General features: G+C 51.1%; 1 protein-coding gene across 3 annotated transcripts in view; it reads right to left on the minus strand.

Moving 5' to 3' along the window:
- Positions 1-16,578, minus strand: part of LOC130387205 (nucleoprotein TPR-like) — a 33,672-nt gene that overhangs the window by 13,373 nt on the left and 3,721 nt on the right. For all 3 annotated transcript variants that reach the window (XM_056596215.1, XM_056596214.1, XM_056596213.1), the window contains exons 10-34: positions 16,401-16,538; positions 15,815-15,909; positions 15,160-15,357; positions 14,822-14,929; positions 14,434-14,660; positions 13,676-13,839; positions 13,220-13,344; positions 12,876-13,024; positions 12,288-12,450; positions 11,617-11,751; positions 10,149-10,289; positions 9,578-9,791; positions 8,638-8,807; positions 7,587-7,727; positions 7,390-7,506; positions 5,067-5,270; positions 4,721-4,896; positions 4,318-4,465; positions 3,985-4,122; positions 3,473-3,604; positions 2,984-3,114; positions 2,496-2,706; positions 1,483-1,632; positions 1,150-1,263; positions 510-614 (exon numbers count right to left, since the gene is read on the minus strand). In XM_056596215.1, the coding sequence (XP_056452190.1) occupies positions 510-614; positions 1,150-1,263; positions 1,483-1,632; positions 2,496-2,706; positions 2,984-3,114; positions 3,473-3,604; positions 3,985-4,122; positions 4,318-4,465; positions 4,721-4,896; positions 5,067-5,270; positions 7,390-7,506; positions 7,587-7,727; positions 8,638-8,807; positions 9,578-9,791; positions 10,149-10,289; positions 11,617-11,751; positions 12,288-12,450; positions 12,876-13,024; positions 13,220-13,344; positions 13,676-13,839; positions 14,434-14,660; positions 14,822-14,929; positions 15,160-15,357; positions 15,815-15,909; positions 16,401-16,538 (3,794 nt within the window). The remainder of the gene's footprint in view (positions 1-509; positions 615-1,149; positions 1,264-1,482; positions 1,633-2,495; positions 2,707-2,983; positions 3,115-3,472; positions 3,605-3,984; positions 4,123-4,317; positions 4,466-4,720; positions 4,897-5,066; positions 5,271-7,389; positions 7,507-7,586; positions 7,728-8,637; positions 8,808-9,577; positions 9,792-10,148; positions 10,290-11,616; positions 11,752-12,287; positions 12,451-12,875; positions 13,025-13,219; positions 13,345-13,675; positions 13,840-14,433; positions 14,661-14,821; positions 14,930-15,159; positions 15,358-15,814; positions 15,910-16,400; positions 16,539-16,578) is intronic.

The following is a 16,578-nucleotide window of genomic DNA, read 5'->3' on the forward strand; positions in this document are numbered from 1 at the left end:
TGTACCTGCTACCCCCTGGTAGAGGCACCATGTGTACCTGGTAGATTAATGCACCATGTGTACCTGGTAGAGGCACCAATGCACCATGTGTACCTGGTGGACCCCTGGTAGATTAATGCACCATGTGTACCTGGTAGAGGCACCATGTGTACCTGTTGGACCCCTGGTAGATTAATGCACCATGTGTACCTGGTAGAGGCACCATGTGTACCTGGTAGAGGCACCATGTGTACCTGGTAGAGGCACCATGTGTACCTGGTGGACCCCTGGTAGAGGCACCGTGTGTACCTGGTGGACCCCTGGTAGAGGCACCATGTGTACCTGGTAGAGGCACCATGTGTACCTGGTGGACCCCTGGTAGAGGCACCATGTGTACTTGGTAGAGGCACCATGTGTACCTGGTAGATCAATGCACCATGTGTACCTGGTAGAGGCACCATGTGTACCTGGTAGATCAATGCACCATGTGTACCTGCTGGATCTCTGTTAGATTCATGCACCATGTGTACCTGCTGGCTGTGGGTCTTGGCTTGATGAAGGTCTTTCTGAGACTGGCTGGCCTGGTTCTGGTTCTGAGCCAGTTGGCTCTGAGCCTGGGACAGCTGGGACTGGACCTGACAACACATCAACCCAGCAGGGATCCTCAGACTGGTGGACCAATCACCATCCATCACATGGTCCTCGGTTAGCCCTAGCTATATATTTTTGTGGTGCTAGCTAAACTGTGTTAGCGGTAGAGGACTCTAGCTACCTGTGTTAGCAGTAGAGGACACTAGCTGTGTTAGCGGTAGAGGACTCTAGCTACCTGTGTTAGCAGTAGAGGACACTAGCTGTGTTAGCGGTAGAGGACTCTAGCTACCTGTGTAAGCTGTAGAGGACTCTAGCTACCTGTGTAAGCTGTAGAGGACTCTAGCTACCTGTGTTAGCGGTAGAGGACTCTAGCTACCTGTGTTAGCGGTAGAGGACTCTAGCTACCTGTGTTAGCGGTAGAGGACTCTAGCTATCTGTGTTAGCGGTAGAGGACTCTAGCTACCTGTGTAAGCTGTAGAGGACTCTAGCTACCTGTGTTAGCGGTAGAGGACTCTAGCTACCTGTGTTAGCGGTAGAGGACTCTAGCTATCTGTGTTAGCGGTAGAGGACTCTAGCTACCTGTGTAAGCTGCCCCTGATTCTGAGACACCTGGGTTTGGACCTCCTGCAGCTGCTCTTTCGACTTCTGGTTCTCCTTCCGCGCCTCCTCCACTTCCTGCTGCAGCTTCTGGAGCTGGTGGCAAAGAGGAGATATGTTAGAATGAATTTGAAAGGAATGAAAACCCGAAGTAGACTACATGACCCCAGTTGCAGTGGTCCAGTGGGACCACAACAACGTGACCCCAGTTGCAGTGGTCCAGTGGGACCACAACAACGTGACCCCAGTTGCAGTGGTCCAGTGGGACCACAGTGTGACCAGGTTTCATCTCCATCAAGCTGTGGTTCAAGTTACCTCCTCCTGTTTCTTCTGCGCCTCCTCTTTGTGGGAGTTTAGCTCCTCCCTGGTCTTATTCAGCTCCTCCCTGGCCTGATTCAGCTCCTGGCTCACTTCCTGTCCGGACCCTGCATCCCTTCCTGGTTTAGCTGCAGCCTCTTCGACCAGCTACAGCAAGAATAAACAGGGTGGAGCACTGTTATACACAGGGTGGAGTGCTGTTATACACAGGGTGGAGCGCTGTTATACACAGGGTGGAGCGCTGTTAGGGTGGAGCGCTGTTATACACAGGGTGGAGCGCTGTTATACACAGGGTGGAGCGCTGTTATACACAGGGTGGAGCGCTGTTATACACAGGGTGGAGCGCTGTTAGGGTGGAGGACTGTTATACACAGGGTGGAGCACTGTTAGGGTGGAGGACTGTTATACACAGGGTGGAGCACTGTTAGGGTGGAGGACTGTTATACACAGGGTGGAGCACTGTTAAACACAGGGTGGAGTGCTGTTATACACAGGGTGGAGCGCTGTTATACACAGGGTGGAGGACTGTTATACACAGGGTGGAGCACTGTTAAACACAGGGTGGAGTGCTGTTATGCACAGGGTGGAGCGCTGTTATACACAGGGTGGAGCGCTGTTAGGGTGGAGGACTGTTATACACAGGGTGGAGCACTGTTAGGGTGGAGGACTGTTATACACAGGGTGGAGCACTGTTAAACACAGGGTGGAGCGCTGTTACACACAGGGTGGAGCACTGTTAGGGTGGAGCACTGTTATACACAGGGTGGAGCACTGTTATACACAGGGTGGAGCACTGTTATACACAGGGTGGAGCGCTGTTATACACAGGGTGGAGCGCTGTTAGGGTGGAGGACTGTTATACACAGGGTGGAGCGCTGTTAGGGTGGAGGACTGTTATACACAGGGTGGAGCGCTGTTAGGGTGGAGGACTGTTATACACAGGGTGGAGACGTTAGATGCTGATCAGAGCAGATGTTGGAGGAGATGTAGATGTTGGAGGAGCTACAGACCTTGTCGTGCTGCACCTTCAGCTCCTCGTACTGGGTCTTGTAGCGGCGGCCGATCTTCTTGACCTGAGTGATGGTCTTGTTCTTCTCCAGGATATCGTTGTTCTTGCTCTCCGTGTCCTTCTTCAGGCTGTCCCTCTCCGAGCTCAGCCGGGCCACCGTGTCCTTGAGCCCCAGCAGCTGGGCCTGGGCCGAGTTACTGCTGGCGTTGGCCCTGCACCCCAGATCAGGTTAACAACAACCCCACACTGACCTCAGTGTGTGGTTGTAAACCGCTCCCTAATTCACACCGGCTAGACGTTGTGTATATTATGTGGTTTTGTGGTTGCGTGTATGTGGCGTCTGCCGTCTATACACCAGCTAAAGGTTGTGTACTTTGTGTGGTTGTGTGTATGTGGTGTCTGTACACCAGCTAAAGGTTGTGTACTTTGTGTGGTTGTGTGTATGTGGCGACCCAACCCCAGCTGGACGTTCTGTTCATTGGGCTGTACCTGGCCAGTTCCGTCTTCAGCTTGGCAGATTCCTCTGCCATGTGCGTGATGCGCTTCTGCTGAGCTTCTCTCTCATTGGCCAGTTTCTGTTTCTCCTCAACATCGCTGTCCTTCTGTTGGTTCATCAGTTGCTGTGGAAACCAAACCAAAACACATCACACATCCGGAGCTCCAGAGTAGTGATGATGAACAATCCCGTCTCCATGGTCACCCTGAACCTTCCTGTCGCCATGGTCTCCCTAAACCTTCCCGTCAACATGGTCACCCTGAACCATCCCGTCGCCATTGTCACCCTGAACCATCCCGTCGCCATGACCACCCTGAACCATCCCGAAGCCATGACCACCCTGTACCCTCCCGTTGCCATGCCTACCTGAACCATCCCGTTGCCATGGTCCCCCTGAACCATCCCGTTTCCATGGTCCCCCTGAACCATCCCGTCCGCCTGAACCATCCAGTCCCTCTGAACCATCCCGTTACCATGGTTACCTGGGCCCGGGTCCTCCAGCGTTTCAGGTCCTCCTCCAGGAGGCGCTTTTCGGCCTGCAGCGAGCCAATCCGCTCGGCCTGCTGGGAGAGGGAGAGCTGGAGGGGGGCGATGTCGCTCTGCAGCTTGCACACCTGGAGACAGAGGAGACACTGTAACTGTGGATGCTATGCTAACTCTACCCTTAGCGGTGACCTGCTGTAGCTATGGATGCTATGCTAACACTAACCCTAACCTTAGCAGTGACCTGCTGTAGCTATGGATGCTATGCTAACTCTAACCTTAGCGGTGACCTGCTGTAGCTATGGATGCTATGCTAACTCTAACCTTAGCGGTGACCTGCTGTAGCTATGGATGCTATGCTAACTCTAACCTTATCGTTGACCTGCTGTAGCTGTTGGATGCTATGCTAACCCTTACCTTATCGTTGACCTGCTGTAGCTGTTGGATGCTATGCTAACCCTTACCTTATCGTTGACCTGCTGTAGCTGTTGGATGCTATGCTAACCCTTACCTTAGCGGTGACCTGCTGTAGCTCCTGCTCCAGCCGGTCTCGGTCGGCTTTCAGCAGCCGGTTGGCTTCCTGGACCACCTTGATGTCCTCCATCTTCTTCAGCCTCTCCTCCTGCTGGGACACGTTCTTCAGCAAGTCCTGGGGGAGCGGGACGGGGAACACCAACGTTATGGAGACAGGCGACCCTGGTAGAGACCCAGGGGAGGTAGAGGCCCAGGGGGGGTAGAGGCCCAGGGGGGGTAGAGGCCCAGGGGGGGTAGAGGCCCAGGGGGGGGTAGAGGCCCAGGGGGGGTAGAGGCCCAGGGGTAGAGATCTGGTAGGGTGCTTTCTCACCTGCATCCTGTCCCTTTCGGTGTTGAGGGCATCCTGCAGGTCCTTGCGCTCGGCCTCCTGGGCCTCCAGCCTCTGCCTGCAGCGCTGAGCCTCTCCTTCTGAGACCTCGCACTGTGCCAGGGAGATCTCCTTCTCCCGACGCACAAACCTAGGGAGGAAACACACCACTTATTAATCCCTACCTAGGGAGGAAACACACCACTTATTAATCCCTACCTAGGGAGGAAACACACCACTTATTAATCCCTACCTAGGGAGGAAACACACCACTTATTAATCCCTACTAGGGAGGAAACACACCACTTATTAATACCTACCTAGGGAGGAAACAGACTCACACTTATTAATACCTACCTAGTGAGGAAATCATCACACAACCTGTTCAGTTCATTACAGTCCTCACCTGAGTATCTCCAGGATCTGCTGGGTGGTCTTCCCCTCCTCGCTGAGGGACGTGTCCAGGGCCTGAGGCGGCAGCAGCTGCTTGGCACTGGAGGCCATCTGGTCCATCTGCTGGTGCAGCAGGCTGTTCTGCCGGCCCAGGTCCCCACAGCGCTGGGCCTGGCTGGCCAGGTCCTCCTGGAGGGCAGACCCATGAACCGTCAGTCAGGTGTTTGCTCAGAGGTGGTGAGGTGGTCCTAGTGCTCCTCTATCCATCTCCTCTCTCCAGAGGGGTCGACCCTTTGGTCCAAAGTGAATGACAGCTCCATTAAAGAGTTGGACTGACGGCTCCTGCTGCGGCTCCTCACCTTCATCTTCCTCTCCAGGGCGGTCCAGCCAGCGGTCTTCTCCCTCAGGGAGGAGGAGGTGTTGCTGAGCTGCTCCTCCAGACGCCTCTTGGACGCCGCCTCCTTCTGGCTCTGTTTCTTCAGCTCCTGCAAGGCCTCCACGTCTGCTGCATGGAGCATCAACTCCCTCTCGTACTTAGACTGAGCCTCCGCTGCCAGCCTCGTCTGGCAGGAGGAGGAGATAGAGGAGGAGAGACAGAAGGAGGAGATGCAAGAGGAGAACCAAGAGGAGGAGAGACAGGAGGAAAGAGGAGAGACAAGAGGAGGAGAAGATACAAGGGGATTATAGGATAGTGTAATGCAATAGGGCTGTACGGTATGGACTACAAGTTATATCACGGCATGATTTGAGGCACGGACGGTAAAGATATTATATCACGGTTTGTTAGTTTTATCATCTAATTTCTATATAAATGCCTCTGAAGGGGTATCAGCCAATTAGCGTTCACGGCCTGAGGGACGCAACATAACCCGCAATCAGCGATCACTCCCTGCATTCCAGAGTGAATCACAGCAGGAGGAGAAAGTGATTGTTACCGTTTGCGGACTCCCGGAGCTCTATATCTAAATTAGGGATGGGCATTTGAAGGCATATCAATATTCTATACAACTAATTTTAGTAACCGGTTAACCGAACTACGTAAAAAATACTACATACTGTAGTCTGAAGGGCTTCTGTGATCTGGCCTTCACTAAACAAATGTGTTCGTTTTCCATCTAATCGAAAAATGAATAAGGAAATCAAATCCAATTTGTTAAATTTATTGAGCATTTTAGAAGGAGAAAAAACACTCAAAATCAGTATGCTGAATCGAAACGAGTTGAAACGAAACCATCCTTTTTTGACAAGAATATGAATGAACAGTATTGCATACTTAAGGTACAGACTGAAATTAGATTCAAGTAAATTTAAGGCACAAACTGAATAGATTCAAGTAACTGAAGTACAACAGCAAAAAGTACTGGTGGGCTTGGATATCAACAGAACTCCACTTGCAGCGCTAGGGGGATAGGCGGCTGGTAGGCGATTTACAATCAAGCCCGCCGGGGAAAAGACTCTCTGCTGGAATGGACGTTTCCGGTATAGCCAGTATTTTTGCGTTGCAAAGAGTTTGCATTGCAAATTTTTTTCACCAATCTGGTCATAATATTTCCACCCTTCGCTTCTTTTGGTCACCATTTCTTTAGTGTGCGCGCTGCCTGCAAGTTTAAACTACGTGATGCGCAGAGGCATAAAAATGTATAGAATGTATTGCAATTGTGCTTTCTCTTTCTTTCTACTTTACATATTTCAAATGGCATTAGTATACACATTTAATGAACAATATGCAATTAATACAGCTAATGAATAAAATTGTATTAACTTAAGACAGAAATTAGAAGAAGTCTGCTACAGCTAAAGTCTAATACCCACGTAATTTCGAATAATCGAATATTCGAATAACAGTGCCCATCCCTAATCTAAATAATATATAGTAGGGATGGGCCGATGGTCGATTCTATCGACTATCAATGATAGATGGATTCCTTCGTCGATTTTTGCGCGTGTGAACTTCCTCATGCTCTGGCGAAAACGGAAATCAATGCGAGCAACTGAAAACTATGCCGGTAAGAAACTAATACTGTGATCCTGAAAAAAGTATAAAAGCTATCGAAATTTCGTTTTGATATTATTGAAGATACAAGTGTGTAGATTTGTTCAATGGTTTGGAGTAGTTGCATCCGCGTTACATGAAACTGTGATATTGACGACCCCCTTGATAATAGTTTATAAGAAAATGTTTGAAAAATAAATCAGCAATTTTATAATGTAATAAATAATGCATTACATGATGCGTTGATTTTGACGACATAGGCGCACACAGCTTTTGGCCCTGATATTATATCATAGATATTTAGATATTATATTATATTATTTATATATATCCGGCCTCCCGCCAGAGCTCCCTGACTGTTCTAGAATATCTTATAGAACACGGCCAAAAGCTGTGTAGAACTGAAAATCCGGTTGCCAGGACAACGTGACGTTTTCACTTTAGTACTCCATTGTTCCAGGTATTAGTCAAACCCTCAGGCGTTACCAGGGAAACAAAGTTACGGCTTGTGAAAAAATGTTAACGGTCCAAATGTTAAAAATCGAATTTGACCCTCGGGAACGAATAATCGAATATTCTGACCCATCCCTATAGTGTAGTATATAAAGTATAGTGTAGTTAAGTGTAGTGTAGTACAGTATAGTGGGGTATAGTGCATAGTATAGTGTGTAGTACAGTGTGTAGTGTACCTGTGTGATGCTGTCCTGCGTGGCTCTCTGCTCCTGGCTGACGGCTGCCGCACACCTCTCCAGCGCCTCCTGCTGCTCCGACTGGCTGCTCTTCAGACTGCGCTGCAGCTCCCCCACCTGGACACACACGGCATTACACCCCCAGAACAAGGTGTGGGTGTGTACGTGTGCGGATGTGCGTGCGTGCGTGTGCGTACCCGTTTCTCCATAGCGACCAGTGCGCTCCGCCCCTCTTCCAGGCTCTGCTCCTTCTCCTTCTGCTCATCCTGGATCCTCTTCTCCAGCTGCTGCTGCACCTCCTGCAGCTCCTTCAGCCTGAGCTCCAGAGGAACCCGCGCCTAGCAACCAGACAACCTCGTTACTACAGCATAGCAACCAGACAACCTTGTTACTATAGCCTAGCAACCAGACACAGCTCGTTACTACAGCCTAGCAACCAGGCAACCTTGTTACTACGGCCTAGCAACCAGACAACCTTGTTACTAAAGCCTAGCAACCAGACACAACAGGGAGAACTACGGAGGATAAAGGAATAAGGATTTAGGAAAAGAGTGAATTAATTTCTCTATCTTCAAGCAGCAGCAGGAGGAAGTGAGGGAGAGTAGGGAGGGATGGAGAGTGGAGGTAGAGAGGGAGAGTAGGGAGGGATGGAGAGTGGAGGTAGTGAGGGAGAGTAGGGAGGGATGGAGAGTGGAGGTAGAGAGGGAGAGTAGGGAGGGATGGAGAGTGGAGGTAGTGAGGGAGAGTAGGGAGGGATGGAGAGTGGAGGTAGTGAGGGAGAGTAGGGAGGGATGGAGAGTGGAGGTAGTGAGGGAGAGTAGGGAGGGATGGTAGAGTGGAGGTAGAGAGGGAGAGTAGGGAGGGATGGAGAGTTGAGGTAATGAAGAAGAGTAGGGAGGGATGGAGAGTGGAGGTAGTGAGGGAGAGTAGGGAGGGATGGAGAGTGGAGGTAGTGAGGGAGAGTAGGGAGGGATGGAGAGTGGAGGTAGTGAGGGAGAGATGGTAGGGAGAGAGGAGGGGTGGGAGGGAGAGAGGAGGGGTGGGAGGGAGAGAGGAGGGGTGGTAAGGAGAGAGGAGGGGTGGGAGGGAGAGAGGAGGGGTGGTAAGGAGAGAGGAGGGGTGGTAAGGAGAGAGGAGGGATGGGAGGGAGACAGGAGGGGTGGTAGGGAGAGAGGAGGGGTGGTAGGGAGAGAGGAGGGGTGGGAGGGAGAGAGGAGGGGTGGTAGGGAGAGAGGAGGGGCAGCGGACCTGTTTCTCCTTCTTCAGGCTGTCCTCCAGGGAGAGCACCACGGCCTTGTACTGCTCCACGCTGGCCGTGGCGCTCCTCAGCTGCTCCTTCAGCTCCCCGCTCTGCTCCTCAGCTCCTCGCAGACGCTCCTTCAGCTCTGACACCTCCTGCTGGGCGGGGGAGGCTGCTCCTGGAGGAGAGACGGGACAGTGAGGAGAGACAGGTCAGTGAGGAGAAAAAGAGAGAGACAGGTCAGTGAGGAGAAAAAGAGAGAGACAGGTCAGTGAGGAGAAAAAGAGAGAGACAGGTCAGTGAGGAGAAAAAGAGAGAGACAGGTCAGTGAGGAGAAAAAAGAGAGAGCAGGTCAGTGAGGAGAAAAAGAGAGAGACAGGTCAGTGAGGAGAAAAAGAGAGAGACAGGTCAGTGAGGAGAAAAAGAGAGACAGGTCAGTGAGGAGAAAAAGAGAGAGACAGGTCAGTGAGGAGAAAAAGAGAGAGACAGGTCAGTGAGGAGAAAAAGAAATAAAGAAAGAAAGAAAGAGGTCAGAGAGAAGGGACAGTAGAGTGAGTAGATAGACAGGACAGCGAGGAGGGAGAGAGCCAGGTCAGAGAGGAGATAGAGAGCCAGGTCAGAGAGGAGATAGACAGGTCAGAGAGGAGATAGACAGGTCAGAGAGGAGATAGACAGGTCAGAGAGGAGATAGACAGGTCAGAGAGGAGATAGACAGGTCAGAGAGGAGATAGACAGGTCAGAGAGGAGATAGAGAGCCAGGTCAGAGAGGAGATAGAGAGCCAGGTCAGAGAGGAGATAGAGAGCCAGGTCAGAGAGGAGATAGACAGGTCAGAGAGGAGATAGACAGGTCAGAGAGGAGATAGACAGGTCAGAGAGGATATAGACAGGTCAGAGAGGAGATAGACAGGTCAGAGAGGAGATAGACAGGTCAGAGGAGAGACAGTCCACCTTTGGGGGGGGCCCTCAGCCCTGCACCGCGGGTGGCCGGTCCGGAGGCGGCGGTCGCCGTGGTTCCGGCCTCCAGGGAGGAAGAGGAGGAGGAGGAGGCCAGCTGGGTCCGCAGCACCACCACCTGCTGCTCAGACGTCCTCAGCAGCTCCCTGGTCTTCTGCTGCAGGACATTCTGACTCTCCAGCTGCTTCTTGGCCTCCAGCAGCTGGGCCTAGACCAATCACAGCACAGAGAGTCACACAGCTGGGCCAATCACAGCACAGAGATTCACAGCTGGGCCTGGACTAATCACAGCACAGAGTCACCTGATCCATATCCTCTCTGGTCTCGAGGCTCCACATGTCAGAGGACAGGAGTCAAACCATTGAATAAACATAGCTCAAGGGCAGGGTGGCTTCAGGCTGACCTAGTCCCTCCCCTCCATGTATACAGACTCTGTACCAGGGCTGTCCCTCCCCTCCATGTATACAGACACTGTACCAGGGCAGTCCCTCCCTCTCCATGTATACAGACCCTGTACCAGGGCTGTCCCTCCCCTCCATGTATACAGACCCTATACCATACGTACGTCCATGTTGCGGCCCTGCGCATGTCTCTGCTCTACTTCCTGGTCCATCTTGGTCCTCATGGCAACAAGCTCCGCCTCCAGGTGCTCCACCTTACTGCTGATTCGCTGGCAAGTGTCTGCCTCATTGCGTTCCATTGTCAACTAGAGAGAGTGGGAAATAGACAGCTCCATCATCAGTACATCAACATCTATAGATACAGATATCTACAGCTATAGATACAGCTATATACATCATAGATAACCAATATCTATGGATATCTATGAATGCTGTCGGTTTAACGCAAACCAATTTTAACGGCGTTCATTTTTTTATCGCCCGATTAACACTCTTTTGGCTTGGCAAACGTAGTTTTTTCACCTGCTGTCTAGCAACAACTAGTCGCGTTACAAAAACTACAACACCATACCGGATCTAGCAACACCGGAAACAAAACAAGTACACCGCACAGACTTGTTGGGGCGAGCAAGGATACGGAGCGAGTGAAAAACTCCTTAAAAGTGTGTGTGTGTTTGTGTGTCACTCTGTTCGAGCCTGCACGAGAGTTCAATGTTGTCATTAGCTGTTACGTCTTTCTGACCAATCGCAGTTCAAGGCCCACCTGGGCTGTACCACTTCGGGAGGGGCCACCAAGTTACTCCCCTCTAGACAAAATCGACTTGGTTGCGACGTTGACAGTTTGTTAGTGTTGCGCCTGTGTTGAGTGAGTGAGAGGTTGCGGGCGCAAAGCTCAGGCTGCCGGACGGCGCTGCAAGGAACTTTTATAAACGCAATATTGTTATCCCGCAGTAATCAGCCCGACAGCCCCGAAACGTTAGCAGCCCACAGGGAATTCTCCCGACTCTCCAGATTACCACTCCGCCACCGTGTGCGTGTTTGTATGGGCGTTATTTGATAGCCTGGTAATGTGTATAAGCCTACGTACGGTAGGAATATTCATACTCGGTTAAAAAATAAATGTTAGTGTTTCCCATCTTTGCTGAGCAAGAGTTTTATTCGAAAGTTCAGTGATTGAAACAAATAAAAGCCTGGGCTATTGAAGATTTACGGTAGGCCTACTACTGTCATGCACCAACCCGATGTCAAGTGGACCAGGTTGAATTCACTGCGGGTCTCTCTTCTTATATCCATCTTACCAAATATATTTTATTACTGTCCTTCTCAACACTCTCTGATCTCACTAAAATGCTAGCAGCACAAAAAGCAATGTATTCTCTTGCGGTTGGTGAGCAGCAGGTGTGCGTGTTTCTCTGCGTTTGTTTCTATGTTACCTAGATGCAGTTCTATTTGTGTGTTTCTAGGTACGGTACTATGTTACCTGTATACTCTTGCAGCAGGTGTGTGTTTCTAGGTGTACACAGTTCTATGTTACCTGGATGCAGGTCGATGTATGTGGTTCCATATGTGTGCTTCTATGTTACCTGGATGCAGGTCTATGTGTGTGGATCTGTATGTGTGGTTCTATGTTACCTGGATGCTCTTGAGGTTGTTGAGCAGCAGGTTCTGGCTGCGTTGTTCTGACAACATCACTTCTTTCTCCTGACAGAGACGACTCTCAGCCTGCCTCAACATGTCCTTCTCCTTGGACATGTTCTCCACACGCACCTGGAGAAAGGCAGACACACAGACAGTCAGGTAGAGAGACAGACAGGGAGAAACACAGACAGGGAGAGAGACCGACCCACAGACCCGAAGAGAGACAGACAGACAGTTAGAGAGACAGAAAGACAGGCAGACAAACAGACAGGTAAGGAGACAGACAGGGAGAGAGACAGACAGACAGTTAGAGAGACAGACAGGTAGTGAGACAGACAGACAAGTAGAGAGACGACACACACGTAGAGAGAGAGAGAGACGTGTCAAGTCTAGTCTACTCGGTATACTACTAGGTATACTTAGTAATATATATACTGCTGAGAATATCTAGCAGTATGTATACTCAGCAGTATATATACTGCAGTGTACATACTACTAGGTTTAATCAGTAGTATATATACTGCCGAGTATACATACTACTAGGGATAAACAGTAATCTACAGTATATACTGCTGGGTATACTACTAGGTGTATGCAAGTACTTTCTAGTACTGCTCCCTCTCTAGTCTACGCGTTAAAGGAGGCGAGTTGCTAGTGGGCGGTACCTCTTCCAGGGCCAGCCTCTCATTGGTCAGGCGGAGATCATGCGTCAGTGTGTGGATGATGCTCTCCTGCTGCTGGTTCAGAGCAGCCGTCCGGGTGCTGCGGGCCTGCAGGGCGCTGATCTCCCTGCGGTACGCCGCCACCGTGTCCTGCAGCATGTCGTACCTGAGGAGCAACGAAGCAGCTCATTGGTCAGCGCTCAGCAAGCCTGCAGCCGGCTGGGCGGAGCCTGCAGCCGGCTGGGCGGAGCCTACAGTCGGCTGGGCGGAGCCTACAGCCGGCTGGGCGGAGCCTACAGCCGGCTGGGCGGAGCCTACAGTCGGCTGGGCGGAGCCTACAGTCGGCTGGGCGGAGCCTACAGTCGGCTGGGCGGAGCCTACAGTCGGCTGGGCGGAGGTGCAGACGCTGTTGGACTCTGTTGGTTGCAATGTTCCACAGAAGGACTGCTTGACATATCCATCTATACTCGCACTGATCAATTAAGAAAAATAGATGCATCCCCTAACCCTCTGCAGGACAAGGACTATTGGACAAGGAACACGAGATAAGCTTAGCTAAGCTCAAGTTAACCCGAGTTAGGCTAAGCTCACCTCTTGTTGCTGAACTCTGTGTGGGCGGCCATCTTGGCCTTGCTGGCCCTCAGCTCCATCACTTCCTGCTGCAGACGCTCCGTCGTCTCACTCAGCAGCCGGTCATTCTCCGCCTTCTCCTTCTTATACACACTGTAGGCATCATTCAGCTACACACACACACACACACACACACACACACACACACACACGAGAGAGAGAGGATGGTAGAGAGTGACTTGAATGGACTACTGTACCCAGAGAGAGGGAGGTCGGTAGAGAGACTACAGTACCCAGAGAGAGGGAGGGCGGTAGAGAGACTACAGTACCCAGAGAGAGGGAGGGTGGTAGAGAGACTACAGTACCTGCTTCAGGGCCGCCTTGGCGTGGGCTATCTGTGCCGACTCAGTAGCAGCAGGTCTCTGGGGGGTAGAACGAGTAGCAGGAATGGGCGTGCGAGGTGGAGTTGGCTGGGGAGAGGCCTCTGTACCTGGACACCAGAGAGACTCAGTAGTAGACAGAGTAGCAGCCAGCAGTGGTTGAGGATTAGTGTCGTTAAAGTGTAGTGCTAGGGTAGTTTAGCAGTAATAGTCTCAGTGTAGTGTGTACCGTAGGGGGGGGGGGGAGGCTGTAGTATTAGTGTTAGTATTAGGGCAGTAGTATGATTTACCGTGGGGGGGGCGTGCATAGTGTTAGTATTAGGGCAGTAGTATGAGTTACCGTGGGGGGGGGCGTGTATAGTGTTAGTATTAGGGCAGTAGTATGAGTTACCGTGGGGGGGGGGTGTATAGTGTTAGTATTAGGGCAGTAGTATGAGTTACCGTGGGGGGGCAGGCTGTAGCCAGTGTTCTGGGTCAGCAGGATGCGGTACATGTCTCTCTGTCTGCAGCCTGAGTCAGCCAGCTGCTTCTGCTGGTTCCTCTGCTCCCTCAGCTGCTCCACCTCCTTCTGAAGCTGCTCCACCCTGACCTCCAGTTCACTAACCCTGGAGGGGAGAGGTGGGACAGGAAAAAAGACGAGATGAGCCTTAATGTGATCTGGTTAACAGTAGGGATGTGATCTGGTTAACAGTCATACCGTGAGGATGTGAACTGGTTAACAGTGTTACCCTGAGGATGTGGTCTGGGTAACAGTGAGGATGTGAACTGGTTAACAGTGTTACCCTGAGGATGTGGTCTGGGTAACAGTGAGGATGTGATCTGGCTAACAGTGTTACCCTGAGGATGTGATCTGGTTAACAGTGAGGATGTGATCTGGTTAACAGTCATACCGTGAGGATGTGATCTGGTTAACAGTGTTACCCTGAGGATGTGGTCTGGGTAACAGTGAGGATGTGATCTGGCTAACAGTGTTACCCTGAGGATGTGGTCTGGGTAACAGTGAGGATGTGAACTGGTTAACAGTGTTACCCTGAGGATGTGGTCTGGGTAACAGTGAGGATGTGATCTGGTTAACTGTGCTACCGTGAGGATGTGAACTGGTTAACAGTCATACCGTGAGGATGTGAACTGGTTAACAGTGTTACCCTGAGGATGTGGTCTGGGTAACAGTGAGGAGGTGATCTGGTTAACTGTGCTACCGTGAGGATGTGATCTGGACGGTGTGCCGGTCCCTCTCCTCCTCCAGGCCTCTCAGCTGGCCCAAGAGGGTCTGGTTCTGCGTCTGCAGCTCCTTGACGCTGCTGAAGGAGATGTGGCGCGGGCTGACCACCTCCGAGGAGCTGGAGATGTCTGAGGAGGTGGCGTCCTCCTCCGTGGTCACCCGGACTCCTCTCTGCTGCTCCTTCTCCACCAGCAGGGAGCACAGCTTGGGAGGGCACCGCTGTGGTTAGCATGCTGCACCAGAGAGCTTTATACAATACATCTATATCTACTGAATCTATAGAGCTATAGATATATAAAGACGGGTGTATGAGCGAGATGTACAGAGGACATGGTTATGAAGGAGGTGTCCTCAGTGTCTCCTACCTGGGTAGAAGTGTCCTCCAACTGTCTCTCTGTCCTCAGCTTCTCCTTCTCCAGATCACTGCAGTGCTGCTTCACCTCCTCCTTCTCCTTCTGCAGACCGTGGATCTCCTGAGGTCATCAGAAACACACGCTTGTTTGTTCACCCATCCATCCATGTATCCATTCTATGCATCAAGGTCCTCACGTCACGGGCCAGCTCCAGCTTGTTACAAGGCGTATATGGTCTGTTAGCTAGCTTCTATAATGAATCAAGGTCCCCACGTCACGGGCCAGCTCCAGCTTGTTACAAGGCGTATATGGTCTGTTAGCCATCTTCTATAATGCATCAAGGTCCTCACGTCACGGGCCAGCTCCAGCTTGTTGCACAGCGAGGCCATGGACCTCTGCAGCGCCTCGTACTCCTCCCTCTGCCTCCTCAGGACCGGCGCCTTGGACTCCACCTCCTGGACGATCTCATCCAGCACCCGGCTCACCCTCCGCGACTCCTGCTTCTCCAGCTGCAGCTGGGACTGGGCGCTGGAGAAGGCGTTGTACAGCTGCATAGAGATAGATACACATTACAGAACTAGATACACATTACAGAGCTAGATAGTTATATAGAGAGAGCTGGGACTGGGGAATGCGTTGTACAGCTGCATAGATAGATACACATTATAGAGCTAGATACACATTATAGAGCTAGATAGTTATATAGAGAGAGCTGGGACTGGGGAATGCGTTGTACAGCTGCATAGATAGATACACATTATAGAGCTAGATACACATTATAGAGCTAGATACAGTTATATAGAGAGAGCTGGGACTGGAGAACGTGTTGTACAGCTGCATAGAGACACGCGTAGAGATAGAGATAGATACAGTTTTATAGAAAGTTTTATAGTGCGATGTACACAGATTTCTACATAGCTGTGTATATAGAGAGCTATATACACAGTTCTACATAGCTGTGTTTATAGGAGTCCTATATGAGTAATGGGGCGGGGGGGGTCTCACCTCAAAGAACTTCATCCCCGGCTTCACTATCTCAGCGATGGCTGCTGCTGACGGACACATGGAGTCCAGCTGCTCCTCAGTCAGGGAGGGCACACCTGGAACACATACAGAGTCAACACTCCTGGAACACATACAGAGTCAACACTCCTGGAACACATACAGAGTCAACACACCTGGAACACTGTGTGTGCGTGTCTCTTTATTTTGTTTAGTTTGTATATGCACTCTAGCACTCCCCGCTGGTCCTATTAGGTTTTGTGGATTATTTTCTGGCTTCGCCCTGCTTCCACCTGCCAATTGGAAATTGTTGGCTACACCTGGTGGGGTAGGCTACTTAAGCAGACCAGAATCCGGAGGAAGTCTCTCTCTCAACACGAAGATTTGTGGTTGGGCTTAAGCATTGCCACCTCTTCCTTTTGTCTCCTGCGCGAGACAATAATTGTTTGGCCGTTTGAGTCTTGTATGACTTTATGTGGAAACCTGAATAAAACCCCCACTTTTCAGGAATTCTCGTGTCTTTCCATTCATGGTTGCGCCTAGACAATGAGCCATAACACAGACAGACAAACGGAGATAGTGTACATACAGCATTGCTTGCTCGCTGCCTTCATGGAGGCGTTCTCCACCTCCTTCTCCATCTTCTTCATCTTCTCTTTAAGCTCCGCCTGCAGACGAGTCCTCAGCTCCTCCCCCTCAGACAGCTTCTTCTGCAGCGCGTTATTTGCTATGGCAATAGAGACACCGTTAACCACTGAAGCCATCCA

Source organism: Gadus chalcogrammus, chromosome 8 (assembly GCF_026213295.1).
Source record: "Gadus chalcogrammus isolate NIFS_2021 chromosome 8, NIFS_Gcha_1.0, whole genome shotgun sequence".
Lineage (NCBI taxonomy): Eukaryota > Metazoa > Chordata > Actinopteri > Gadiformes > Gadidae > Gadus > Gadus chalcogrammus.